General features: G+C 43.8%; 2 protein-coding genes across 2 annotated transcripts in view; both read right to left on the bottom strand.

The window, feature by feature from the left end:
• The window catches only part of LOC309701482 (uncharacterized protein), a 2,150,955-nt gene that overhangs the window by 1,073,439 nt on the left and 1,049,571 nt on the right, over positions 1-27,945 (bottom strand). The window contains exons 18-19 of the mRNA XM_082525718.1: positions 19,098-19,274; positions 4,857-5,030 (exon numbers count right to left, since the gene is read on the bottom strand). Coding sequence (XP_082381844.1) covers positions 4,857-5,030; positions 19,098-19,274 — 351 coding nt within the window. The remainder of the gene's footprint in view (positions 1-4,856; positions 5,031-19,097; positions 19,275-27,945) is intronic.
• LOC309701490 (NLR family CARD domain-containing protein 3-like) overlaps positions 1-27,945 on the bottom strand; it is a 346,993-nt gene that overhangs the window by 193,625 nt on the left and 125,423 nt on the right. The window lies entirely within an intron of this gene.

Raw genomic sequence — 27,945 nt, 5'->3', positions numbered from 1 at the left:
ATGTAGTTTAGTGTCACGGTGGCAGTAGCTGTCCGTATGGAGAGTGTGTGGAGGACTCAGGCGCAGACACTGGCGCAGACATGAAACTGAGTTTTGAACGAAAAGCGAGCCTTTATTTCGGCTGAAGACATCAAACAAGGCAGAATCACAGTGAAGAGAACTAAACTGGGGAACTAATACTATAATAAATCATGAAGACACAGAAAGCTATGGCTAAGAATACAAAAGACTGGGCATGAAAATATGGAGGGTGGGAACACAGATGACGCAACACAGAGACATGAAACACAGAGACTAAATACACATGAGGGATGATCAAGTTCCAAACATTAAAACTGTCAAACCTGCAGGGGGGATTGGCTGTTCCAAACCTGAAATATTATTTCTGGGCAGCTCAGATGAGACCCCTGACTGTATGGGTGCGGGATTTGTCTTAAACTCAGTGGCTAAACATTGAGAAGACAATGTGCGAAAGATCATTGGAATCCCTGCTTTTTTCTAACATTTCAATTAAAAATGTGCATATGGGGGAACGGACGAGGGTCACACTAAAGATTTGGCGTAGAATCAAACAATCATTTGGTCTTCCAAAAGAATTTTTTAATTCTATCAAGCCTCTCCTCCCTGCAGGGTTTTTCTCCTATTGTGGAAGACTCTGGCTTCAGAGCATGGTCACATAGCGGGCTTCATCAACTTTGTCATGTTGTGAGGAATGGGCACCTGAGCTCATTTGAACAGTTGAGGTCAGTTTCGGCTTCCTTCTTCTGACTTTTTTAGATTTCTGCAGCTAAGAAGCTTTTTGACAAAACATAAAGAATGGAGGCAAGTTTTGGAGCCCTCACCCATTGAGGAAATATTTCTAAAAACATTTCAAAGTAATTCCTCCCCAAAATTAATCACTCATTTTTATAACGCATTTATGAGTTTCAATACAAATGCAACTTTGGATATTAAGGCAAGGTGGGAAGCTGAGACTGGCACTCAAATCTCAGAGGACACCTGGGAAGAGGTGTTCGGTGAAGCCCATCTGGTGACTAATTCTGGGCTGTGGAGAGAATTTAAATGGAAGGTGGTCATGAGATATTTTAGAACCCCAGAGATAATGGCCAAAATGAAGCCTACAAATCCTGACACCTGCTGGCGAAATTGTGGTACTTCTTTAGGAACCCACTCACATATATTCTGGTCATGCCCAAAAATCTGCTCACTTTGGAATGACATATTTAAAGTCCTCAGTACAGTTTTCCAACAACCATTAACAAAAGACCAACAGTTAGCCATTTTAGGAGTCTTACCAAAGGGTTTTGCGGGAAACAATAAAACGTATCTCTTAAGAATCTTACAGCAGCACTAAAGTGTATCACTATTAAATGGCTGAATCTTGACCCACCTTCATATAATATGTGGATTGATAAAGCAAGAGAAATTTACCAGATGGAGGAAATAACATCTGCTCTGCGGATTCAGAGAGAATTGTTTACTGAGCGTTGGCGACCCATACATGCTTTACTGTTTCAATAATTTAGCATAGGTCTGTTTCGTTTTGTCCATTTACGGCTAAGTTTGTCACATGTTATTTAATATTACATAAAGTTTTTGTTTTGTTTTCTTTTTGTTATGTTGTTGTCTGTTTGTTTGTTTGCTTGCTTGGGTTTTGTTTTGCTTCCCAGTTTTGTTTTGTGCTTCCTAATTGCAGTTCTTATTTTAATCTACATTTCTGCATTGCAGTTCCTGTAACTGTCCTACTTGTGAACATCGACAAGTACAAGTTGCAATGTTGTAAATTATAATAAAAATTGAGTTAAAAAAAAAAGAATATTAAAGTCGTACATTTCTCATAAAAACAGGACAAAGACTTGAAAAAGTCGTGTTTTTCCTTCCAGGAACCACATGGCTTCACTTTTAAAGGTGAAGTGTGAAAGAAATGGACATATTTGAAGTCCAACACCTTTTTCCAGTCACATTATTAAAGCAGACAAACTACAAGCTCATTTTGACAAACTGAGGCTCAAACTGAGCCACAGCTGAACCAACATCCCTGTACAGCAGACACTTACAGCGCTTGGCTGCTTCCATTGGACCCTCTGCACAGAGCTTCAGTTTCCTCTTCTGGTCCCAAAGTGCAGAACAACAAGGTTTCAAACAGCTTCGTTCCAGCAGCATCAGCCACAGACATGCATAGAGAATCCTTTGGTTGTGTTGTGCGTTTGCATATCTGCTGTCTGTGCTGCTTTGTGAGGATGGATCATCTCCTGCAGCTCCAGATAAACAAGCTGGACCTGAACCTGGTAGCTTCACTTAGAAGACACTTGTGACGGGAACGTGTGAGAAGTTTTGTGCAGACAAGTGTGGATTTAGAGTGTGGGACGAGCTCTCCACAGTCTTTGTGGAGATCCACATTCTGCATACTGCCTGTGAGAAGCTGCAGACATTTGTCCTCCAAATCCACTGAGCAGCTGCTCGTGGTGGTATTAGCTTCATGTGTGCGTGTTAGCATGAAGCCTCGGTCACACTCTGCTGTGGACACGGTCACGGACAGCTGGACGCCTGATGGACGAGTCGTCCGTCCTGTTAAACTTCTTTGAGCATGAGAAGAGCATGAGAAGCTCAGTGGACACTGTTCAGGGTTTTAACTCTCGCTTTCACTTCAGCTTCACCAACAACAGAACAAGCAGAGCAGCCCACTGCCTGCATGGCTGGGACAGCGCCCCCTGGTGACTGTAAACCACTACAACATGTAGACGGCCGTCTGCAGGCTGGATGTAGCACCACCGCAGAGACGTGCTGCAGCTCTGTTTAGTTACCCAGCTGACAGCAGAGGCTGTAGTTTACTGTTACCAACATGGAAAACTGAAGCTTCACCAGCTGGAGCTACAGAGCTGGAGAACAAAGGAGACTGAGAGGCCAGAATGATGTGGGAGGAAACATCAAGAGCCTGTTTGAAAGGAGACACATGTGGATGCTGTGCCAGTCTGTGGTCTGTCAGAAGTCAGCTGAGTCACACTGCAAGAAGCTGCAGAATCTCAGAGGAGGAGATTTGGAAGTGTTTGTGGGACAAACTGGACTCAAAGAAAGAAGATGTTTGTGAAGTCTTTGGTGGAGGTGAGCAGTGTGAAGCAGAACACATGCAGATGAATCAGGAGGTCAGCATCAGTGTCTCCTTGTGGTGGACGGTAAAAGAATCAGAGCCAACGCTCCCGTCCACCCTCGGCATGAAGCAGTGCTGTTTCTGAAACAGGAGGACAAGTCCAGAGAAGACAGAGGAAGCAAAGATGAGGGTGGGACAGGACAGCAGGACTTCCTTCAGACCTGCAGCTCCATCACACTGCTGTAGCTCCTCTTCATCACACATGTACCTGCAGCCTGTCTTCAAGTCCAGGAGTCACCTCCACACAGTGTAGAAGCCTCCTGTGCAGACCATGGAGTCCAGCCTCTGTCAGGGAAGTCGGCACTAAAGCCTGAAAGACTTCAATCTGTCTCTGCTCCACCCGAGAAAGACCAGCACCGTACTTGTTGTGCATTCAAGGAGGGAACATCAGCGCTGCATCGTGGGAACAACACCGCAGGAACAAAGACACAGCACGGCCGATGAAGGACGAGGACAAAGGAAAGGTGAGTGAGAAGACCCTGGTGGTGTGGACGGACCTGCAGGGGCTCCAAGACTGAGGAGCAGAGACGTCCATGTACCAGCTGAGGATGCTGCAGTGATCCAGGGAGCTCGGTCCAATCTGAGGCCGTGTGAACTACGTGGACCACAGTTTCTTCACAGACTTCAGCCACGTGAACATCTGGAGATCCAACAGTGTACGAGCTGTGAGCCATCAGCTGTTTCTCTCAACAGCTGCTGTAATGAGAGCTGCTGGAATCATCTCGAGCAGCAGGAAATCACTGATGTTGTTTCTAACCAAAGATATGGGACTGAGCTCCGCTGAGCTCCTTCTACTTTCATCCAGATAGAAACTGCTACAGTCTGCTGATTATTGCTTTGCCTCCATCACACGAGCTCTTTATCCTGTTCTTCACTCTCATTGGTTCTTTGTCTGCTTGTTTTTACAACAGTAGTCTTCTGATTGGTCAAAGAAGACAATCAGCTGTGACTAAATGTAGCTCCTACAGCAGTGATGGGAATAACTACTGAAGCTAATCCAGTATCAAAGCTCAGGAATCAGCAGCTCCCACCTCGTTTTCTTTCAACAACTATTTTTAGCTGCTGTGTTTTTGTGTTTCTGCAGACCTCAGACATCCTGCTGCTCTGGACAACTTTTTCATTCTTTTTTATCATTATTTTGCTTTTCTTTTATTATTATGTTATATGTATTAATATGTGAAACACTTCTTTGTGTTTTCGCTTTGCTCCTGTCAAACTGCTTTAATAAAATCTGCTGCAGTCTAAACTGTGGACGTTCCCTTTTTAACCCTTTGTGAAACAATAAAGGTTTAAATCTGAGTATTCATCTATGTTAGTGTTTAATGGGTCTAATAGGTTGCTTTGGCCTTTCCCAGTAATATCTTCCCTTGCAGTCTGTGGTCCAGGCTTCTAAAACCATCCCAGGTTAACAAGAACTACAATCTAGAGGAGAGCTGCCATAACAGGTGTGACTGATGAGATCTGACCTGCAAGGTTACTCAGGTTTGTTTGTATCAGGACAAGCAGGGAAGCCGCCTGGACGTCAAAGTAGTTAGAGCTGGGCGAGTGTCCTCACCCACATCGGCTTCACAACTCTGCATCACCTACTGAGTAAGACTCAGAGCATCAGAGATTAGAAGGTCTACAAAGAGCTGAACCAGACTTCCTGTATAAAGGTTTTAGTTCCACAGATCGACAGTGTCAGCACAACTAAAACGTGGAGACTGACCTCAGAGTTTCAATTTGATGTTGTGGATTCTCCAGAAGAACACACAGCTGCTTCACTCCTGAATCCTGCAGCTTGTGGTCTCTCAGGTCCACCACTCTGGGATACGAAGGGTTGAGCTTCAGCGCTGCTGCCAGATAATCACAGCTGATCTCTGACAAATCACAGCTCTTCAATCTGTATAAAGAATGAAAGATGTAAGTTTATTAGACAAAGTGCTTGAAATCATTCAGTGTTTCATCATCTGTTCAGAGCTGAAGAAGGTTCAGAATGTAGAAGTTTAGAAAATGGAAACTCCAAACAGCTGAAGCCAACAGGAAGCAGCTTCAAACAAACACAACAAGAGAAAAAACTCTGAATGTTTCACATTAAAGTCGTACATTTCTCATAAAAACAGGACGAAGACTTGAAAAAGTCGTGTTTTTCCTTCCAGGAACCACATGGCTTCACTTTTAAAGGTGAAGTGTGACAGAAATGGACATATTTGAAGTCCAACACCTTTTTCCAGTCACATTATTAAAGCAGACAAACTACAAGCTCATTTTCATTCCAACAAGTCATCTTCTGACCTGGACTAACAACACTGGTCTCTATGTGCAGCTGGCTGTGAGACCAGTGCTCAGGGAGCGTCTACAAAGTGCAACACTGAACGAACATCACACACTCATTTGCTTCCAGCACTTTCACACAAACATCTACTGTCATTATTGTCACCAAACTCTGTGGATCCTTTATTGCAAATTCAAATGGGATCAAATGGTCAGACAAAAGAGGGTTATGAGGAAATATGATGAAATGTTGTGTATTAGCAGCAAGTTATTGAATCTTTTTCCTCAGAAACCAAACAAAATGATTGACAAACATGTTTTTACAAACTCAGTGTTGGACTTGGATCAGCAGGATAAGCTGATGTTTAAAGGCATTTGAGTCTCGCTGTATGAGAGTCCAGTTCTTACTCAATATTTATGGATGATGTTCTTTCAGTGTTGCACTTTGTCGACGCTCCCTGAGCCTCACAGCCAGCTGCACATGGACCAGCTGACATTACCCAGCATTAGAGGCGGCTGTAAAAAATTCATGTTCCCATTTAAATGGTTTTAATTTGAATAAAACGATGTTGATTCATTCAATCCTGAATCGATGTTTAATATAAATGTATTTTGCCAGAATCTCAGGTTAAAGCTCACAAACTATTTCAACAAGCAGCAAACAGCTAAAACAGTAAATGAGAGCAGCTAAACACACAAAGATGGAAACACAGAGCGTGGATCGTTCACTCGACGGCACGTACACGGACACGCCGTCGGGGCTGAAAGTGGACAGCTCACAGATCCTGAAGCTGCAGGTTTCATCTGTCTCCAACCAAAACTGAGTGAAGCAGCAGCAAAAGAAGATCCAAACTCTGCTTCACGTTTGATCAATATGCTCATGAATTCTCTCTGACTTTGGCTGTTCCTGCCTGCACAGCTCTCTCTCTCTCAGTGTACTCCAAGAACAGCTTCAAACATCTGTTTCTGCATCATTCACTGTTTATTAGCCACCAGTCTGCTGTTGTGTTCAGTGCTGTCGGCCTCTGACAGTAAAGCCTCATTTCTGCTGTTCCATGGAAACTTTTTAAAATGATGACAGATTACAAACTCTCAGCTGTGTCTGTAATCAAACCTCTGTAACTTTGCTTCACTTCAGCAGCATCAGCTCATGTTCACATGTTGCTTCATGGTTTGCTTCAGTTTTTGATCGACTGCAGAATATTTTGAAGGTTATCTGCTATAAAAAGCCAGAAGAGGAAAATCTGCTTCATGTGTTTCTGTTTGATCCTCAGTGACTTTGACACAAAGGCCTCTGCTGTGATGATCACACCTCTGATCAAGTCTCACAGTGTCACAACTGATAAATGATCAGAGTTAGAATATTTCTGACTGTCTGCTGTGTGCCGTGACCTTTGACCTGCTAAAGACAGTCAGCTGTGGATTATTCATTGTTGTGTCTGATACTTAGAACTGTGAGGAAGAAGCTACACAGCTAATCAGGGTCCCCTCTCTCTGAATCAGGAAAGGTGGGCAGGCCGCGTGTGGGCCGCGGGCCATACGTTGAGTATCACTGTTTGAAATGTGAACATTGTTCTGCTGCAGTCAATGGACTAAACCAGAGAAGAAGAAAACAGACTTTACCATGAAGATCCTCAGTGTGGATCAGTATAATATCAGCCTGATGTCTGCAGTTTAGTGTCAGCACAACTTTCACATCATATTCATCTCAGCACAACTAAAACATGCTGACTGACCTCAGAGTTTCAAATCGACATCGTGGATTCTCCAGGAAATCACACAGATGCTTCACTCCTGAATCCTTCAGGTTGCTGTAGGTTCCACTCAGGTCCACCTCTGTGGGATACGAGGGGTTGGACTTCAGTGCTGCTGCCAGATAATCAAGGCCAATATCTGACAAACCACAGCTCTTCAATCTGTATAAAGAATGAAAGATGTAAGTTTATTAGACAAAGTGCTTGAAAAAACTCTGAATGTTTCACATTAAAGTCGTACATTTCTCATAAAAACAGGACAAAGACTTGAAAAAGTCGTGTTTTTCCTTCCAGGAACCACATGGCTTCACTTTTAAAGGTGAAGTGTGAAAGAAATGGACACATGAAGTCCAACACCTTTTTCCAGTCACATTATTAATTAAATAATTATTATTATTAAAACATTATTACATTACAGGAGCATCAAGAACATTAAAGTCTGGCGATTAAATGCCTCACTCCTAAATGACAGCCAGTTTTGTGAGTTCATACATACTGAACTAAATACTTACTTGGAGTTGAACACAACTCCGAAAATATCGCCTTTAACTCTCTGGGATTGCACCAAGGCATACATTAGAGGTCGCATAATATCATTTGCAAGTGCCAGGAAGAAAAGAAAAGAGGCTAGGCGGTGTGAATTGGAGGTCAAAATAAAACACCTAGAGCAACAACACAAAAAAGCACGGACAGCCAATTTGCTTTCCGATCTTAAAATGTTACGTAGTGAGCTTAATAGTTTAATGAACGAGAAAATTGAGGGCAATTTCAGATTCACTAAACAAAAGTACTATGAACAGGGTAGTAGGGCTAGTAGATTGCTGGCAATAAGACTCAGGAAATAGCAAACTTGTAATATGGTCCAAAAGTTGAAGTCAGATCAAACCCTAATTACTAAACCAAATCAAATTGCAAGTTGTTTTGCCAATTTTTTCGAGTCATTATATAAAAATTCAGATACATGTAAAGATAACAATACACTATCTGATTTCTTAGAAAAGATCAATTTAAAAACACTGCCAGAGTCTGTAGCAAAGGAGTTAGATGAACCAATTCGACAACAAGAAATTTTACAGGTGATTTCAAACCTTAAAACTAAAAACAGTCCTGGCCCTGATGGTTTTATTAACGAATTCTATAAGAAACTTAAGGACAAAGTCGCACCCTTATTACTGAAAGCTTACCACTGCGCTCTGGAGACTGGGACTATGGTGCCGTCCTGGAACGATGCTACAATTGTCGTAATCCATAAAGAGGGCAAGGACCCCACAAACTGTCAATCATACAGGCCAATCTCATTACTTAATACTGATTTGCGCATTCTCACCACGATTTTAGCCAAAAGAGACAATAAACTGGACTGGGCTAAAAACACCACAGCACTTTACAGGAAGGGCCAGAGTCGTCTCTATTTTTTGAGGTGACTGAGGTCCTTCAACATCTGCCAGAAAATGCGCAGGATTTTCTATGAGTCTGTTGTGGCCAGTGCGATCCTCTATGCTGTTGCATGCTGGGGGAGCAGGCTGAGGGTCGCAGATGCCAACAGACTTAATAAACTAATCCGTAAGGCCAGTAATGTTGTGGGGATGGAGCTGGACTCCCTCAAGGTGGTGTCGGAGAGGCGGATGCTGTAAAAGATAAAGACAATGTTGGATAACACCTCCCACCCACTCCATGACATGCTGGTCAGTCACAGGAGCTCGTTCAGTGAGAGACTGAGATTACCGAAAAGCACCACTGAACGACACAGGAAATCTTTCCTGCCTGTGGCCATCTCCCTGTACAACGCATCCACTTAACACACTGGTTACTGCTACAACTACACGTTTCTTTTCCAGCTATTTATTAATGAGTGACTTATGTGTATATACACATATATATACATATATATACACACACACACACATATACACACACACACACACACACATATACACACACACACACACACACACACATATATATATACATAAAAAAAAAAAAAAAAAAAAAAACACCCAGCACGCCCCTGCGGGCGGCTTATCCTCGGGTCCTCTACCAGAGGCCTGGGAGCTTGAGGGTCCTGTGCAGTATCTTAGCTGTTCCCAGGACTGCGCTCTTCTGGACAGAGATCTCCGATGTTATTCCCGGGATCTGCTGGAGCCACTCGCCTAGCTTGGGAGTCACCGCACCTAGTGCTCCGATTACCACGGGGACCACCGTTACCTTCACCCTCCACATCCTCTCGAGCTCTTCTCTGAGCCCTTGGTATTTCTCCAGCTTCTCGTGTTCCTTCATCCTGATATTGCTGTCATTCGGAACCGCTACATCGATCACTACGGCCGTCTTCTTCTGTTTGTCTACCACCACTATGTCGGGTTGGTTAGCCACCACCATTTTGTCCGTCTGTATCTGGAAGTCCCACAGGATCTTAGCTCGGTCATTCTCGGTTTCTGCTGCCTGAGGTATTCACTGAGCACTCGGTCAGTTGGGGCCATCTTCCCAATGTATTCTTGGATGTTCATTGTCTCATCCTGGACTGTGGTGCTGACACTCACCAGTCCCCGGCCCCCTTCCTTCCGCTTAGCGTACAGCCTCAGGGTGCTGGACTTGGGGTGAAACCCTCCATGCATGGTAAGGAGCTTTCTTGTCTTTATGTCAGTGGCTTCTATCTCCTCCTTTGGCCAGCCTATTACCCCAGCAGGGTACCTGATCACGGGCAGGGCGTACGTGTTGATGGCCCGGATCTTGTTCTTACCATTCAGCTGACTCCTCAGGACTTGCCTGACCCTCTGCAGGTACTTGGTGGTTGCAGCCTTTCTAGCGGCCTCTTCATGGTTCCCATTTGCCTGTGGGATCCCCAGGTACTTGTAACTGTCCTCTATGTCTGCAATGTTGCCTTCTGGTAGTTCAATCCCCTCAGTTCTGACTACCTTCCCTCTCTTTGTTACCATCCGACTACACTTCTCCAGTCCGAACGACATTCCAATGTCATTGCTGTATAGCCTGGTAGTGTGGATCAGTGAATCGATGTCTCGTTCACTCTTGGCATACAGCTTGATGTCATCCATGTACAGGAGGTGGCTGACAACTGCTCCGTTCCGTAGTCGGTATCCGTAGCCAGTCTTGTTAATGATCTCACTGAGGGGGTTCAGGCCTATGCAGAACAGCAGTGGGGACAGAGCATCTCCTTGGTAGATCCCACACTTGATGGTGACTTGTGCTATGGGCTTGGAGTTGGCCTCTAGTGTTGTACGCCACATCCCCATTGAGTTCCTGATGAAGGCTCTTAGGGTCCCATTGATCTTGTACAATTCTAGGCATTCCAGTATCCAGCTGTGGGGCATTGAGTCATAGGCCTTCTTGTAATCAATCCAGGCAGTGAACAGGTTGGTCAGTCTGGTCTTGCAGTCTCGGCTGACTTTTCTGTCTACCAGTAGCTGGTGTTTTGCACTTCTGGTATTTTTGCCAATTCCTTTCTGTGTCCCGCTCATGTATTGACCCATGTATTGCCTGTTCATCTTAGCCGATATGATGCCTGACAGGAGCTTCCATGTAGTACTGAGGCAGGTTATTGGTCGGTAGTTGGATGGGACCGGTCCCTTCTTGGGGTCCTTGCGGATCAGGACCGTCCGACCTTCAGTTAGCCATTCCGGGTGTCTCTCGTTAACTAGCAGCTGGTTCATTTGTGCTGCCAGACGCTCGTGGAGTGCAGTCAGCTTCTTTAGCCAGGCGTGAACCATGTCGGGCCCTGGTGCTGTCCAACTCTTCATACTGGAGACCCTTTCTTGGATATCTGCCACTGTGATGGTTACTGGACCCTGTTCAGGGAGGTCGCTGTGGTCTGCCCTCAGATCCACTAGCCACTGAGCATTGCCGTTATGGGTTGCGTCCTTCTCCCATATGCTTTTCCAGTATTGCTCCGTCTCCAGCCTTGGTGGTGCTGTTCTCTTATTATTATTATTGTTCCCTTGTCACTGAGAGTACACCTTTGCTGGTTCTGTGGAGAACAGCTGGTTTATTCTCCTGCCTTCTATCTCTCTGGTGTACCTCCTCAAGCGGCTGGCCAAGGCTGTGAGTCTTTGCTTGGCAGTCTTTGCAAGACCTCAGGTATGGACAGCTTGCTGTATTTCTTATGCACGTTCTTTGTCGCACCTTTCTGCAACCTTTCGCTCATGTCTGCAGTAGGCTTACTTAGCATAGGGGGTCTAGCCTTAGGACCCTTACTGGATACAGAAGCCCCAGGCAGGAATCGAACTTGCGATCCCCTGTTCCAAAGGCGTGTAGTCTAACCACTACGCTATCCAGCTGCCTGGAGGCTCCACTGAGACATATATACACACATATATACACACATATATATATATATATATATATATATACACACACACACACATATATATATAAAAACACCCAGCACGCCCCTGCGGGCGGTTTATCCTTCAAGCTCGGGTCCTCTACCAGAGGCCTGGGAGCTTGAGGGTCCTGCGCAGTATCTTAGCTGTTCCCAGGACTGCGCTCTTCTGGACAGAGATCTCCGATGTTGTTCCCGGGATCTGCTGGAGCCACTCGCCTATCTTGGGAGTCACCGCACCTAGTGCTCCGATTACCACGGGGACCACCGTTACCTTCACCCTCCACATCCTCTCGAGCTCTTCTCTGAGCCCTTGGTATTTCTCCAGCTTCTCGTGTTCCTTCTTCCTGATATTGCTGTCATTCGGAACCGCTACATCGATCACTACGGCCGTCTTCTTCTGTTTGTCTACCACCACTATGTCCGGTTGGTTAGCCACCACCATTTTGTCCGTCTGTATCTGGAAGTCCCACAGGATCTTAGCTCGGTCATTCTCCACTACCCTTGGGGGCATCTCCCATTTTGACCTCGGGACTTCCAGGTTATACTCGGCACAGATGTTCCTGTACACTATGCCGGCCACTTGGTTATGGCGTTCCATGTATGCCTTGCCTGCTAGCATCTTGCACCCTGCTGTTATGTGCTGGATTGTCTCTGGGGCATCTTTACACAGCCTGCACCTGGGGTCTTGCCTGGTGTGATAGACCCCAGCCTCTATGGATCTTGTGCTCAGAGCTTGTTCTTGTGCTGCCATGATTAGTGCCTCTGTGCTGTCTTTCAGTCCAGCTTTGTCCAGCCACTGGTAGGATTTCTGGATATCAGCCACCTCCTCTATCTGCCGGTGGTACATACCGTGCAGGGCTCTGTCCTTCCATGATGGTTCCTCGTCTCCCTCCTCTTTCTTGGGTTTCTGCTGCCTGAGGTATTCACTGAGCACTCGGTCAGTTGGGGCCATCTTCCCAATGTATTCTTGGATGTTCGTTGTCTCATCCTGGACTGTGGTGCTGACACTCACCAGTCCCCGGCCCCCTTCCTTCCGCTTAGCGTACAGCCTCAGGGTGCTGGACTTGGGGTGAAACCCTCCATGCATGGTAAGGAGCTTTCTTGTCTTTATGTCAGTGGCTTCTATCTCCTCCTTTGGCCAGCCTATTACCCCAGCAGGGTACCTGATCACGGGCAGGGCGTACGTGTTGATGGCCCGGATCTTGTTCTTACCATTCAGCTGACTCCTCAGGACTTGCCTGACCCTCTGCAGGTACTTGGTGGTTGCAGCTTTTCTAGCGGCCTCTTCATGGTTCCCATTCGCCTGCGGGATCCCCAAGTACTTGTAACTGTCCTCTATGTCTGCAATGTTGCCTTCTGGTAGTTCAATCCCCTCAGTTCTGACTACCTTCCACACTACCAGGCTATACAGCAATGACATTGGAATGTCGTTCGGACTGGAGAAGTGTAGTCGGATATATATATATATATATATATATATATAGACACACGCACACATACATACATATCTACCCCAGGGATCAATAAAGTATTCTCATTCTGATTAGAGATGAACATGAAATTCAGGGCCTTTCAATTAATGGACAACAGCATAAATTGTCCATCTATGCAGACGATGTACTTTTATACATTTCAAATCCTGCAGTCAGTTTACCTCATTTAAAAGAAATTATTAATACATACGGTTACCTCTCTGGTTACACAGTTAATATTGACAAAACACTGGCAATGGATATAGGAGGAAACATTTCACTAACATTCAAGGAGCGATGTGGCTTTAAATGGCCAAACGAAGGTATCAAGTATTTAGGAATTCAAATTCCTCACTCATTATCAGACTTGTTTAAAGTAAATTATGAAGTTACAGTTGCAAAAATAAAGATTTAGAGAGATGGACAGTCCTGCCTCTGTCTTTCTTGGGTCAGATCGAGAGTATACGTATGAATGTATTGCCAAGACTTCTATACCTTTTTCAAATGCTGCCTATTAACATTCCCAACTCTACATTTGATAATTTAGATAAACTTTTTTCCAAATTTATATGGCAAAGCAAACGCCCAAGGATCAAGTTCCAAACATTAAAACTGTCAAACCTGCAGGGGGGATTGGCTGTTCCAAATCTGAAATATTATTTCTGGGCAGCTCAGATGAGACCCCTGACTGTATGGGTGCGGGATTTGTCTGAAACTCAGTGGCTAAACATTGAGAAGACAATGTGCGAAAGATCATTGGAATCCCTGCTTTGTTCTAACATTTCAATTAAACCACAACCACCCACACATGCAGGGCCTTGGAGTAGGGGTATGTCACCAGGGTGCAGAGGAGGCTACCCCCCCCTCTGTCCCCTTCTGGCTGCCTCTGCCTCAATTTTATCCCACAACTTAGACATTCACATTACTCACACTCTCATTACACATACATATAGGATCTTGGGGGTGGGCACGATACACGGAGTCCAAAGTACCATCAGGGTGTACACCCCACCCCTGGCATCGTTGCCCACCTCTCAATTTTAAATACACGTAGACATTGAGGGCTAGCAGGAGGGACCATGCGCTTACCTGCTGCTCTCTGGCAGGTAGCTCCAAGCCCTCCTGGGTTTTAAATGCACCTTAGAACACACATGCATCAACATTACAATGAGCGGGTGGAGGGAGGTTTGGAGTCTTCTCTCACCCCCATTCTCTGCGACCTGCTGGAGCAGGGGGGCTAGGACTAGGAGGAGCAGTTGGCCGTCCGACTGCGGTCTGGAGTGTGGAGCCTTCCTGCTGCTGCGGAGTCGGGGCGGTCTGCCTCCCCCCACCGCAGGGAAAAGGGAAACACCACCTGGGTCTGGGTGCAGTTCCCCCCTCCAGGGGCGGGGGCACCTAGACCCGGTTTGTAGAGTACGCTTGGGGAGTGTGATCGTGTGTACAACGTCTCTTTATGTCTGTCTCCACGTTGGTTGAGTGTGGAGTAAGTGCATATGAGAGCATGAGGGTGGGAATGGATGTTTGTATCTGTGTGTGCCTGTATGTCTGTGTCTATATGTCAGGTTGGGTGTCAGGCGCCACCTCTCTGGGGACATCTCAGGCCCTCCAAGGTTTGGAGGCCTATCTCCCCCTACCACCACTTCCCCTGCCAGTGGCGGACCCCCTCAGACATCGGTGCGTTGGTGGTTCTTTGTGTCCGGGGATGGGCGTCCAGGTACACACCGGCTCACTCCTTGGCGGCCGCTTATCGGGGCCTGGAGCCTGGGGCTCGCTCGGGCCACTTCGGAGGTGGGGTGCCCCCGGCCTCTCGGCCTGGGGCTCGGTCACTCAGGCGCAGCTGGCTGCCGGCGGAGCTCACGGGCGCGTCACTGCAACTCCCCCTGGCTTCTGCTCCGCGGCTGCTGAGTGAGCCCTCATCTGGGACTCTCCTCAGCTCTTTCCGGGACAGTGGCGCAGCTGCCCCTCTGTTGGTCTTCCTTGGTCTCTTGTGTTCTGGGGGCCTCTGGATGTCTGGAGTTTTGATCTCCTCCACACCTGCTTCATGCCCTGGAGGACGGGGCTGTGGCCCCCCCACACCCTCTAGCAGATTATTACACGAAGGAACCTTTTAAAAAACAAAAAACAAGCGCGTCCATGCTCACAGGTGTACACACGGGTGATCACACCCACAAACTACACCCTTTTTGGCTCCTACCTCAAAGCACACTGTGTTCTGTTGATCTTATGTGCTGCACAATAATGTTTAACATTTAGTATTTACTGTCATATTCCCATATATCATTGTGATGTTGTTTATTCTATTACTCTTGTTCTCTTCTGCTTGCTTTCTTTTTTCTTTCTCAGCAGGTGATCCAGGTGATTGATATATGCATTTTTTTTTCTCTGCCCGTTCTGTTGGTTTTTGTTTTTTGCCCTTCTCCCCCGTCCCTCTTCTCAGCTGTTTCTCTTTCCCTCTTTCTTTCTCCCCTTCTTTCCCCCAGTCAAGTCTGTCCCGTATTCAGTAAGTGAAAATAAAATAAACAATAAAAGGTGAATCAAATGGACCATTACGGCAAGGCTGGGATGGTCAGTTTGGTAAAGTAAATCCGTTGGGCATCTTTCTTTGCCTTTAGACAACAATTCTGATGGCAAAAGAGCCAAACGGGACAGGCCAAAAAAAAAAAAAAACAAAAAAAGGAAAGAATGAGTTTTACCATAGAAACGCCTTCCATAAAAATAAAATATCTGAATACAAAAAAAAAACAAAAAAAAAAACAAAAAAAAAACTGTCAAACCTGCAGGGGGGATTGGCTGTTCCAAATCTGAAATATTATTTCTGGGCAGCTCAGATGAGACCCCTGACTGTATGGGTGCGGGATTTGTCTGAAACTCAGTGGCTAAACATTGAGAAGACAATGTGCGAAAGATCATTGGAATCCCTGCTTTGTTCTAACATTTCAATTAAAAATGTGCATATGGGGGAACGGACGAGGGTCACACTAAAGATTTGGCGTAGAATCAAACAATCATTTGGTCTTCCAAAAGAAATTTTTAATTCTATCAAGCCTCTCCTCCCTGCAGGGTTTTTCTCCTATTGTGGAAGACTCTGGCTTCAGAGCATGGTCACATAGCGGGCTTCATAAACTTTGTCATGTTGTGAGGAATGGGCACCTGAGCTCATTTGAACAGTTGAGGTCAGTTTCAGCTTCCTTCTTCTGACTTTTTTAGATTTCTGCAGCTAAGAAGCCTTTTGACAAAACATAAAGAATAGAGGCAAGTTTTGGAGCCCTCACCCATTGAGGAAATATTTCTAAAAATATTTCAAAGTAATTCCTCCCCAAAATTAATCACTCATTTTTATAACGCATTTATGAGTTTCAATACAAATGCAACTTTGGATATTAAGGCAAGGTGGGAAGCTGAGACTGGCACTCAAATCTCAGAGGACACCTGGGAAGAGGTGTTCGGTGAAGCCCATCTGGTGACTAATTCTGGGCTGTGGAGAGAATTTAAATGGAAGGTGGTCATGAGATATTTTAGAACCCCAGAGATAATTGCCAAAATGAAGCCTACAAATCCTGACACCTGCTGGCGAAATTGTGGTACTTCTTTAGGAACCCACTCACATATATTCTGGTCATGCCCAAAAATCTGCTCACTTTGGAATGACATATTTAAAGTTCTCAGTACAGTTTTCCAACAACCATTAACAAAAGACCAACAGTTAGTCATTTTAGGAGTCTTACCAAAGGGTTTTGCGGGAAACAATAAAACGTATCTCTTAAGAATCTTACAGCAGCACTAAAGTGTATCACTATTAAATGGCTGAATCTTGACCCACCTTCATATAATATGTGGATTGATAAAGCAAGAGAAATTTACCAGATGGAGGAAATAACATCTGCTCTGCGGATTCAGAGAGAATTGTTTACTGAGCGTTGGCGACCCATACATGCTTTACTGTTTCAATAATTTAGCATAGGTCTGTTTCGTTTTGTCCATTTACGGCTAAGTTTGTCACAAGTTATTTAATATTACATAAAGTTTTTGTTTTTGTTGTTGTCTGTTTGTTTGTTTGCTTGCTTGGGTTTTGTTTTGTGCTTCCTAATTGCAGTTCTTATTTTAATCTACATTTCTGCATTGCAGTTCCTGTAACTGTCCTACTTGTGAACATCGACAAGTACAAGTTGCAATGTTGTAAATTATAATAAAAATTTACTTAAAAAAAAAAAAAGAACATTAAAGTCGTACATTTCTCATAAAAGCAGGACAAAGACTTGAAAAAGTCGTGTTTTTCCTTCCAGGAACCACATGGCTTCACTTTTAAAGGTGAAGTGTGACAGAAATGGACATATTTGAAGTCCAACACCTTTTTCCAGTCACATTATTAAAGCAGACAAACTACAAGCTCATTTTCATTCCAACAAGTCATCTTCTGACCTGGACTAACAACACTGGTCTCTATGTGCAGCTGGCTGTGAGACCAGTGCTCAGGGAGCGTCTACAAAGTGCAACACTGAAAGAACATCACACACTCATTTGCTTCCAGCACTTTCACACAAACATCTACTGTCATTATTGTCACCAAACTCTGTGGATCCTTTATTGCAAATTCAAATGGGATCAAATGGTCAGACAAAAGAGGGTTATGAGGAAATATGATGAAATGTTGTGTATTAGCAGCAACTTATTGAATCTTTTTCCTCAGAAACCAAACAAAATGATTGACAAACATGTTTTTACAAACTCAGTGTTGGACTTGGATCAGCAGGATAAGCTGATGTTTAAAGGCATTTGAGTCTCGCTGTATGAGAGTCCAGTTCTTACTCAATATTTATGGATGATGTTCTTTCAGTGTTGCACTTTGTAGACGCTCCCTGAGCCTCACAGCCAGCTGCACATGGACCAGCTGACATTACCCAGCATTAGAGGCGGCTGTAAAAAATTCATGTTCCCATTTAAATGGTTTTAATTTGAATAAAACGATGTTGATTCATTCAATCCTGAATCGATGTTTCATATAAATGTATTTTGCCAGAATCTCAGGTTAAAGCTCACAAACTATTTCAACAAGCAGCAAACAGCTAAAACAGTAAATGAGAGCAGCTAAACACACAAAGATGGAAACACAGAGCGTGGATCGTTCACTCGACGGCACGTACACGGACACGCCGTCGGGGCTGAAAGTGGACAGCTCACAGATCCTGAAGCTGCAGGTTTCATCTGTCTCCAACCAAAACTGAGTGAAGCAGGAGCAAAAGAAGATCCAAACTCTGCTTCACGTTTGATCAATATGCTCATGAATTCTCTCTGACTTTGGCTGTTCCTGCCTGCACAGCTCTCTCTCTCTCAGTGTACTCCAAGAACAGCTTCAAACATCTGTTTCTGCATCATTCACTGTTTATTAGCCACCAGTCTGCTGTTGTGTTCAGTGCTGTCGGCCTCTGACAGTAAAGCCTCATTTCTGCTGTTCCATGGAAACTTTTTAAAATGATGACAGATTACAAACTCTCAGCTGTGTCTGTAATCAAACCTCTGTAACTTTGCTTCACTTCAGCAGCATCAGCTCATGTTCACATGTTGCTTCATGGTTTGCTTCAGTTTTTGATCGACTGCAGAATATTTTGAAGGTTATCTGCTATAAAAAGCCAGAAGAGGAAAATCTGCTTCATGTGTTTCTGTTTGATCCTCAGTGACTTTGACACAAAGGCCTCTGCTGTGATGATCACACCTCTGATCAAGTCTCACAGTGTCACAACTGATAAATGATCAGAGTTAGAATATTTCTGACTGTCTGCTGTGTGCCGTGACCTTTGACCTGCTAAAGACAGTCAGCTGTGGATTATTCATTGTTGTGTCTGATACTTAGAACTGTGAGGACGAAGCTACACAGTTAATCAGGGTCCCCTCTCTCTGAATCAGGAAAGGTGGGCAGGCCGCGTGTGGGCCGCGGGCCATACGTTGAGTATCACTGTTTGAAATGTGAACATTGTTCTGCTGCAGTCAATGGACTAAACCAGAGAAGAAGAAAACAGACTTTACCATGAAGATCCTCAGTGTGGATCAGTATAATATCAGCCTGATGTCTGCAGTTTAGTGTCAGCACAACTTTCACATCATATTCATCTCAGCACAACTAAAACATGCTGACTGACCTCAGAGTTTCAAGTTTACATCCTGGACTCTCCAGGAAACCACACAGATGCTTCACTCCTGGATCCTGCAGGTTGTCGTTGATGCTCAGGTCCAGCTCTCTCAGATGGGAGGGGTTGGACTTCAGTGCTGCTGCCAGATAATCACAGCTGATCTTTGACAAACCACAGTCCATAAATCTGTATAAAGAATGAAAGATGTAAGTTTATTAGACAAAGAGCTTGAAATCATTCAGTGTTTCATCATCTGTTCAGAGCTGAAGAAGGTTCAGAATGTAGAAGTTTAGAAAATGGAAACTCCAAACAGCTGAAGCCAACAGGAAGCAGCTTCAAACAAACACAACAAGAGAAAAAACTCTGAATGTTTCACATTAAAGTCGTACATTTCTCATAAAAACAGGACAAAGACTTGAAAAAGTCGTGTTTTTCCTTCCAGGAACCACATGGCTTCACTTTTAAAGGTGAAGTGTGACAGAAATGGACATATTTGAAGTCCAACACCTTTTTCCAGTCACATTATTAAAGCAGACAAACTACAAGCTCATTTTCATTCCAACAAGTCATCTTCTGACCTGGACTAACAACACTGGTCTCTATGTGCAGCTGGCTATGAGACCAGTGCTCAGGGAGCGTCTACAAAGTGCAACACTGAAAGAACATCACACACTCATTTGCTTCCAGCACTTTCACACAAACATCTACTGTCATTATTGTCACCAAACTCTGTGGATCCTTTATTGCAAATTCAAATGGGATCAAATGGTCAGACAAAAGAGGGTTATGAGGAAATATGATGAAATGTTGTGTATTAGCAGCAAGTTATTGAATCTTTTTCCTCAGAAACCAAACAAAATGATTGACAAACATGTTTTTACAAACTCAGTGTTGGACTTGGATCAGCAGGATAAGCTGATGTTTAAAGGCATTTGAGTCTCGCTGTATGAGAGTCCAGTTCTTACTCAATATTTATGGATGATGTTCTTTCAGTGTTGCACTTTGTAGACGCTCCCTGAGCCTCACAGCCAGCTGCACATGGACCAGCTGACATTACCCAGCATTAGAGGCGGCTGTAAAAAATTCATGTTCCCATTTAAATGGTTTTAATTTGAATAAAACGATGTTGATTCATTCAATCCTGAATCGATGTTTAATATAAATGTATTTTGCCAGAATCTCAGGTTAAAGCTCACAAACTATTTCAACAAGCAACAAACAGATAAAACAGTAAATGAGAGCAGCTAAACACACAAAGATGGAAACACAGAGCGTGGATCGTTCACTCGACGGCACGTACACGGACACGCCGTCGGGGCTGAAAGTGGACAGCTCACAGATCCTGAAGCTGCAGGTTTCATCTGTCTCCAACCAAAACTGAGTGAAGCAGCAGCAAAAGAAGATCCAAACTCTGCTTCACGTTTGATCAATATGCTCATGAATTCTCTCTGACTTTGGCTGTTCCTGCCTGCACAGCTCTCTCTCTCTCAGTGTACTCCAAGAACAGCTTCAAACATCTGTTTCTGCATCATTCACTGTTTATTAGCCACCAGTCTGCTGTTGTGTTCAGTGCTGTCGGCCTCTGACAGTAAAGCCTCATTTCTGCTGTTCCATGGAAACTTTTTAAAATGATGACAGATTACAAACTCTCAGCTGTGTCTGTAATCAAACCTCTGTAACTTTGCTTCACTTCAGCAGCATCAGCTCATGTTCACATGTTGCTTCATGGTTTGCTTCAGTTTTTGATCGACTGCAGAATATTTTGAAGGTTATCTGCTATAAAAAGCCAGAAGAGGAAAATCTGCTTCATGTGTTTCTGTTTGATCCTCAGTGACTTTGACACAAAGGCCTCTGCTGTGATGATCACACCTCTGATCAAGTCTCACAGTGTCACAACTGATAAATGATCAGAGTTAGAATATTTCTGACTGTCTGCTGTGTGCCGTGACCTTTGACCTGCTAAAGACAGTCAGCTGTGGATTATTCATTGTTGTGTCTGATACTTAGAACTGTGAGGAAGAAGCTACACAGTTAATCAGGGTCCCCTCTCTCTGAATCAGGAAAGGTGGGCAGGCCGCGTGTGGGCCGCGGGCCATACGTTGAGTATCACTGTTTGAAATGTGAACATTGTTCTGCTGCAGTCAATGGACTAAACCAGAGAAGAAGAAAACAGACTTTACCATGAAGATCCTCAGTGTGGATCAGTATAATATCAGCCTGATGTCTGCAGTTTAGTGTCAGCACAACTTTCACATCATATTCATCTCAGCACAACTAAAACATGCTGACTGACCTCAGAGTTTCAAGTTTACATCCTGGACTCTCCAGGAAACCACACAGATGCTTCACTCCTGGATCCTGCAGGTTGTAGTTCCTGCTCAGGTCCAGCTCTCTCAGATGGGAGGGGTTGGACTTCAGTGCTGCTGCCAGATAATCACAGCTGATCTCTGACAAACCACAGTCCTTCAATCTGTATAAAGAATGAAAGATGTAAGTTTATTAGACAAAGTGCTTGAAATCATTCAGTGTTTCATCATCTGTTCAGAGCTGAAGAAGGTTCAGAATGTAGAAGTTTAGAAAATGGAAACTCCAAACAGCTGAAGCCAACAGGAAGCAGCTTCAAACAAACACAACAAGAGAAAAAACTCTGAATGTTTCACATTAAAGTCGTACATTTCTCATAAAAACAGGACAAAGACTTGAAAAAGTTGTGTTTTTCCTTCCAGGAACCACATGGCTTCACTTTTAAAGGTGAAGTGTGACAGAAATGGACATATTTGAAGTCCAACACCTTTTTCCAGTCACATTATTAAAGCAGACAAACTACAAGCTCATTTTCATTCCAACAAGTCATCTTCTGACCTGGACTAACAACACTGGTCTCTATGTGCAGCTGGCTGTGAGACCAGTGCTCAGGGAGCGTCTACAAAGTGCAACACTGAAAGAACATCACACACTCATTTGCTTCCAGCACTTTCACACAAACATCTACTGTCATTATTGTCACCAAACTCTGTGGATCCTTTATTGCAAATTCAAATGGGATCAAATGGTCAGACAAAAGAGGCTTATGAGGAAATATGATGAAATGTTGTGTATTAGCAGCAACTTATTGAATCATTTTCCTCAGAAACCAAACAAAATGATTGACAAACATGTTTTTACAAACTCAGTGTTGGACTTGGATCAGCAGGATAAGCTGATGTTTAAAGGCATTTGAGTCTCGCTGTATGAGAGTCCAGTTCTTACTCAATATTTATGGATGATGTTCTTTCAGTGTTGCACTTTGTAGACGCTCCCTGAGCCTCACAGCCAGCTGCACATGGACCAGCTGACATTACCCAGCATTAGAGGCGGCTGTAAAAAATTCATGTTCCCATTTAAATGGTTTTAATTTGAATAAAACGATGTTGATTCATTCAATCCTGAATCGATGTTTAATATAAATGTATTTTGCCAGAATCTCAGGTTAAAGCTCACAAACTATTTCAACAAGCAGCAAACAGATAAAACAGTAAATGAGAGCAGCTAAACACACAAAGATGGAAACACAGAGCGTGGATCGTTCACTCCACGGCACGTACACGGACACGCCGTCGGGGCTGAAAGTGGACAGCTCACAGATCCTGAAGCTGCAGGTTTCATCTGTCTCCAACCAAAACTGAGTGAAGCAGCAGCAAAAGAAGATCCAAACTCTGCTTCACGTTTGATAAATATGCTCATGAATTCTCTCTGACTTTGGCTGTTCCTGCCTGCACAGCTCTCTCTCTCTCAGTGTACTCCAAGAACAGCTTCAAACATCTGTTTCTGCATCATTCACTGTTTATTAGCCACCAGTCTGCTGTTGTGTTCAGTGCTGTCGGCCTCTGACAGTAAAGCCTCATTTCTGCTGTTCCATGGAAACTTTTTAAAATGATGACAGATTACAAACTCTCAGCTGTGTCTGTAATCAAACCTCTGTAACTTTGCTTCACTTCAGCAGCATCAGCTCATGTTCACATGTTGCTTCATGGTTTGCTTCAGTTTTTGATCGACTGCAGAATATTTTGAAGGTTATCTGCTATAAAAAGCCAGAAGAGGAAAATCTGCTTCATGTGTTTCTGTTTGATCCTCAGTGACTTTGACACAAAGGCCTCTGCTGTGATGATCACACCTCTGATCAAGTCTCACAGTGTCACAACTGATAAATGATCAGAGTTAGAATATTTCTGACTGTCTGCTGTGTGCCGTGACCTTTGACCTGCTAAAGACAGTCAGCTGTGGATTATTCATTGTTGTGTCTGATACTTAGAACTGTGAGGAAGAAGCTACACAGTTAATCAGGGTCCCCTCTCTCTGAATCAGGAAAGGTGGGCAGGCCGCGTGTGGGCCGCGGGCCATACGTTGAGTATCACTGTTTGAAATGTGAACATTGTTCTGCTGCAGTCAATGGACTAAACCAGAGAAGAAGAAAACAGACTTTACCATGAAGATCCTCAGTGTGGATCAGTATAATATCAGCCTGATGTCTGCAGTTTAGTGTCAGCACAACTTTCACATCATATTCATCTCAGCACAACTAAAACATGCTGACTGACCTCAGAGTTTCAAGTTTACATCCTGGACTCTCCAGGAAACCACACAGATGCTTCACTCCTGGATCCTGCAGCTTGTTCGTAGTCGAATACCAGTAATTACTCAGGTCCAGCTCTCTCAGATGGGAGGGGTTGGACTTCAGTGCTGCTGCCAGATAATCACAGCTGATCTCTGACAAACCACAGTCCTTCAATCTGTATAAAGAATGAAAGATGTAAGTTTATTAGACAAAGTGCTTGAAATCATTCAGTGTTTCATCATCTGTTCAGAGCTGAAGAAGGTTCAGAATGTAGAAGTTTAGAAAATGGAAACTCCAAACAGCTGAAGCCAACAGGAAGCAGCTTCAAACAAACACAACAAGAGAAAAAACTCTGAATGTTTCACATTAAAGTCGTACATTTCTCATAAAAACAGGACAAAGACTTGAAAAAGTCGTGTTTTTCCTTCCAGGAACCACATGGCTTCACTTTTAAAGGTGAAGTGTGACAGAAATGGACATATTTGAAGTCCAACACCTTTTTCCAGTCACATTATTAAAGCAGACAAACTACAAGCTCATTTTCATTCCAACAAGTCATCTTCTGACCTGGACTAACAACACTGGTCTCTATGTGCAGCTGGCTGTGAGACCAGTGCTCAGGGAGCGTCTACAAAGTGCAACACTGAAAGAACATCACACACTCATTTGCTTCCAGCACTTTCACACAAACATCTACTGTCATTATTGTCACCAAACTCTGTGGATCCTTTATTGCAAATTCAAATGGGATCAAATGGTCAGACAAAAGAGGGTTATGAGGAAATATGATGAAATGTTGTGTATTAGCAGCAACTTATTGAATCTTTTTCCTCAGAAACCAAACAAACTGATTGACAAACATGTTTTTACAAACTCAGTGTTGGACTTGGATCAGCAGGATAAGCTGATGTTTAAAGGCATTTGAGTCTCGCTGTATGAGAGTCCAGTTCTTACTCAATATTTATGGATGATGTTCTTTCAGTGTTGCACTTTGTCGACGCTCCCTGAGCCTCACAGCCAGCTGCACATGGACCAGCTGACATTACCCAGCATTAGAGGCGGCTGTAAAAAATTCATGTTCCAATTTAAATGGTTTTAATTTGAATAAAACGATGTTGATTCATTCAATCTTGAATCGATGTTTAATATAAATGTATTTTGCCAGAATCTCAGGTTAAAGCTCACAAACTATTTCAACAAGCAGCAAACAGCTAAAACAGTAAATGAGAGCAGCTAAACACACAAAGATGGAAACACAGAGCGTGGATCGTTCACTCCACGGCACGTACACGGACACGCCGTCGGGGCTGAAAGTGGACAGCTCACAGATCCTGAAGCTGCAGGTTTCATCTGTCTCCAACCAAAACTGAGTGAAGCAGCAGCAAAAGAAGATCCAAACTCTGCTTCACGTTTGATCAATATGCTCATGAATTCTCTCTGACTTTGGCTGTTCCTGCCTGCACAGCTCTCTCTCTCTCAGTGTACTCCAAGAACAGCTTCAAACATCTGTTTCTGCATCATTCACTGTTTATTAGCCACCAGTCTGCTGTTGTGTTCAGTGCTGTCGGCCTCTGACAGTAAAGCCTCATTTCTGCTGTTCCATGGAAACTTTTTAAAATGATGACAGATTACAAACTCTCAGCTGTGTCTGTAATCAAACCTCTGTAACTTTGCTTCACTTCAGCAGCATCAGCTCATGTTCACATGTTGCTTCATGGTTTGCTTCAGTTTTTGATCGACTGCAGAATATTTTGAAGGTTATCTGCTATAAAAAGCCAGAAGAGGAAAATCTGCTTCATGTGTTTCTGTTTGATCCTCAGTGACTTTGACACAAAGGCCTCTGCTGTGATGATCACACCTCTGATCAAGTCTCACAGTGTCACAACTGATAAATGATCAGAGTTAGAATATTTCTGACTGTCTGCTGTGTGCCGTGACCTTTGACCTGCTAAAGACAGTCAGCTGTGGATTATTCATTGTTGTGTCTGATACTTAGAACTGTGAGGAAGAAGCTACACAGGTAATCAGGGTCCCCTCTCTCTGAATCAGGAAAGGTGGGCAGGCCGCGTGTGGGCCGCGGGCCATACGTTGAGTATCACTGTTTGAAATGTGAACATTGTTCTGCTGCAGTCATTGGACTAAACCAGAGAAGAAGAAAACAGACTTTACCATGAAGATCCTCAGTGTGGATCAGTATAATATCAGCCTGATGTCTGCAGTTTAGTGTCAGCACAACTTTCACATCATATTCATCTCAGCACAACTAAAACATGCTGACTGACCTCAGAGTTTCAAGTTTACATCCTGGACTCTCCAGGAAACCACACAGATGCTTCACTCCTGGATCCTGCAGCTTGTTGTTGAAGCTCAGGTCCAGCTCTCTCAGATGGGAGGGGTTGGACTTCAGTGCTGCTGCCAGATAATCACAGCTGATCTCTGACAAACCACAGTCCTTCAATCTGTATAAAGAATGAAAGATGTAAGTTTATTAGACAAAGTGCTTGAAATCATTCAGTGTTTCATCATCTGTTCAGAGCTGAAGAAGGTTCAGAATGTAGAAGTTTAGAAAATGGAAACTCCAAACAGCTGAAGCCAACAGGAAGCAGCTTCAAACAAACACAACAAGAGAAAAAACTCTGAATGTTTCACATTAAAGTCGTACATTTCTCATAAAAACAGGACAAAGACTTGAAAAAGTCGTGTTTTTCCTTCCAGGAACCACATGGCTTCACTTTTAAAGGTGAAGTGTGACAGAAATGGACATATTTGAAGTCCAACACCTTTTTCCAGTCACATTATTAAAGCAGACAAACTACAAGCTCATTTTCATTCCAACAAGTCATCTTCTGACCTGGACTAACAACACTGGTCTCTATGTGCAGCTGGCTGTGAGACCAGTGCTCAGGGAGCGTCTACAAAGTGCAACACTGAAAGAACATCACACACTCATTTGCTTCCAGCACTTTCACACAAACATCTACTGTCATTATTGTCACCAAACTCTGTGGATCCTTTATTGCAAATTCAAATGGGATCAAATGGTCAGACAAAAGAGGGTTATGAGGAAATATGATGAAATGTTGTGTATTAGCAGCAAGTTATTGAATCTTTTTCCTCAGAAACCAAACAAAATGATTGACAAACATGTTTTTACAAACTCAGTGTTGGACTTGGATCAGCAGGATAAGCTGATGTTTAAAGGCATTTGAGTCTCGCTGTATGAGAGTCCAGTTCTTACTCAATATTTATGGATGATGTTCTTTCAGTGTTGCACTTTGTAGACGCTCCCTGAGCCTCACAGCCAGCTGCACATGGACCAGCTGACATTACCCAGCATTAGAGGCGGCTGTAAAAAATTCATGTTCCCATTTAAATGGTTTTAATTTGAATAAAACGATGTTGATTCATTCAATCCTGAATCGATGTTTCATATAAATGTATTTTGCCAGAATCTCAGGTTAAAGCTCACAAACTATTTCAACAAGCAGAAAACAGATAAAACAGTAAATGAGAGCAGCTAAACACACAAAGATGGAAACACAGAGCGTGGATCGTTCACTCGACGGCACGTACACGGACACGCCGTCGGGGCTGAAAGTGGACAGCTCACAGATCCTGAAGCTGCAGGTTTCATCTGTCTCCAACCAAAACTGAGTGAAGCAGCAGCAAAAGAAGATCCAAACTCTGCTTCACGTTTGATCAATATGCTCATGAATTCTCTCTGACTTTGGCTGTTCCTGCCTGCACAGCTCTCTCTCTCTCAGTGTACTCCAAGAACAGCTTCAAACATCTGTTTCTGCATCATTCACTGTTTATTAGCCACCAGTCTGCTGTTGTGTTCAGTGCTGTCGGCCTCTGACAGTAAAGCCTCATTTCTGCTGTTCCATGGAAACTTTTTAAAATGATGACAGATTACAAACTCTCAGCTGTGTCTGTAATCAAACCTCTGTAACTTTGCTTCACTTCAGCAGCATCAGCTCATGTTCACATGTTGCTTCATGGTTTGCTTCAGTTTTTGATCGACTGCAGAATATTTTGAAGGTTATCTGCTATAAAAAGCCAGAAGAGGAAAATCTGCTTCATGTGTTTCTGTTTGATCCTCAGTGACTTTGACACAAAGGCCTCTGCTGTGATGATCACACCTCTGATCAAGTCTCACAGTGTCACAACTGATAAATGATCAGAGTTAGAATATTTCTGACTGTCTGCTGTGTGCCGTGACCTTTGACCTGCTAAAGACAGTCAGCTGTGGATTATTCATTG

Source organism: Aulonocara stuartgranti (assembly GCF_965226115.1).
Source record: "Aulonocara stuartgranti genome assembly, chromosome: 23".
NCBI classification, from domain to species: domain Eukaryota; kingdom Metazoa; phylum Chordata; class Actinopteri; order Cichliformes; family Cichlidae; genus Aulonocara; species Aulonocara stuartgranti.
The sequence above is the reverse complement of the archived record's forward strand: the minus strand, read 5'-3'. Positions and strand labels throughout refer to the sequence as shown.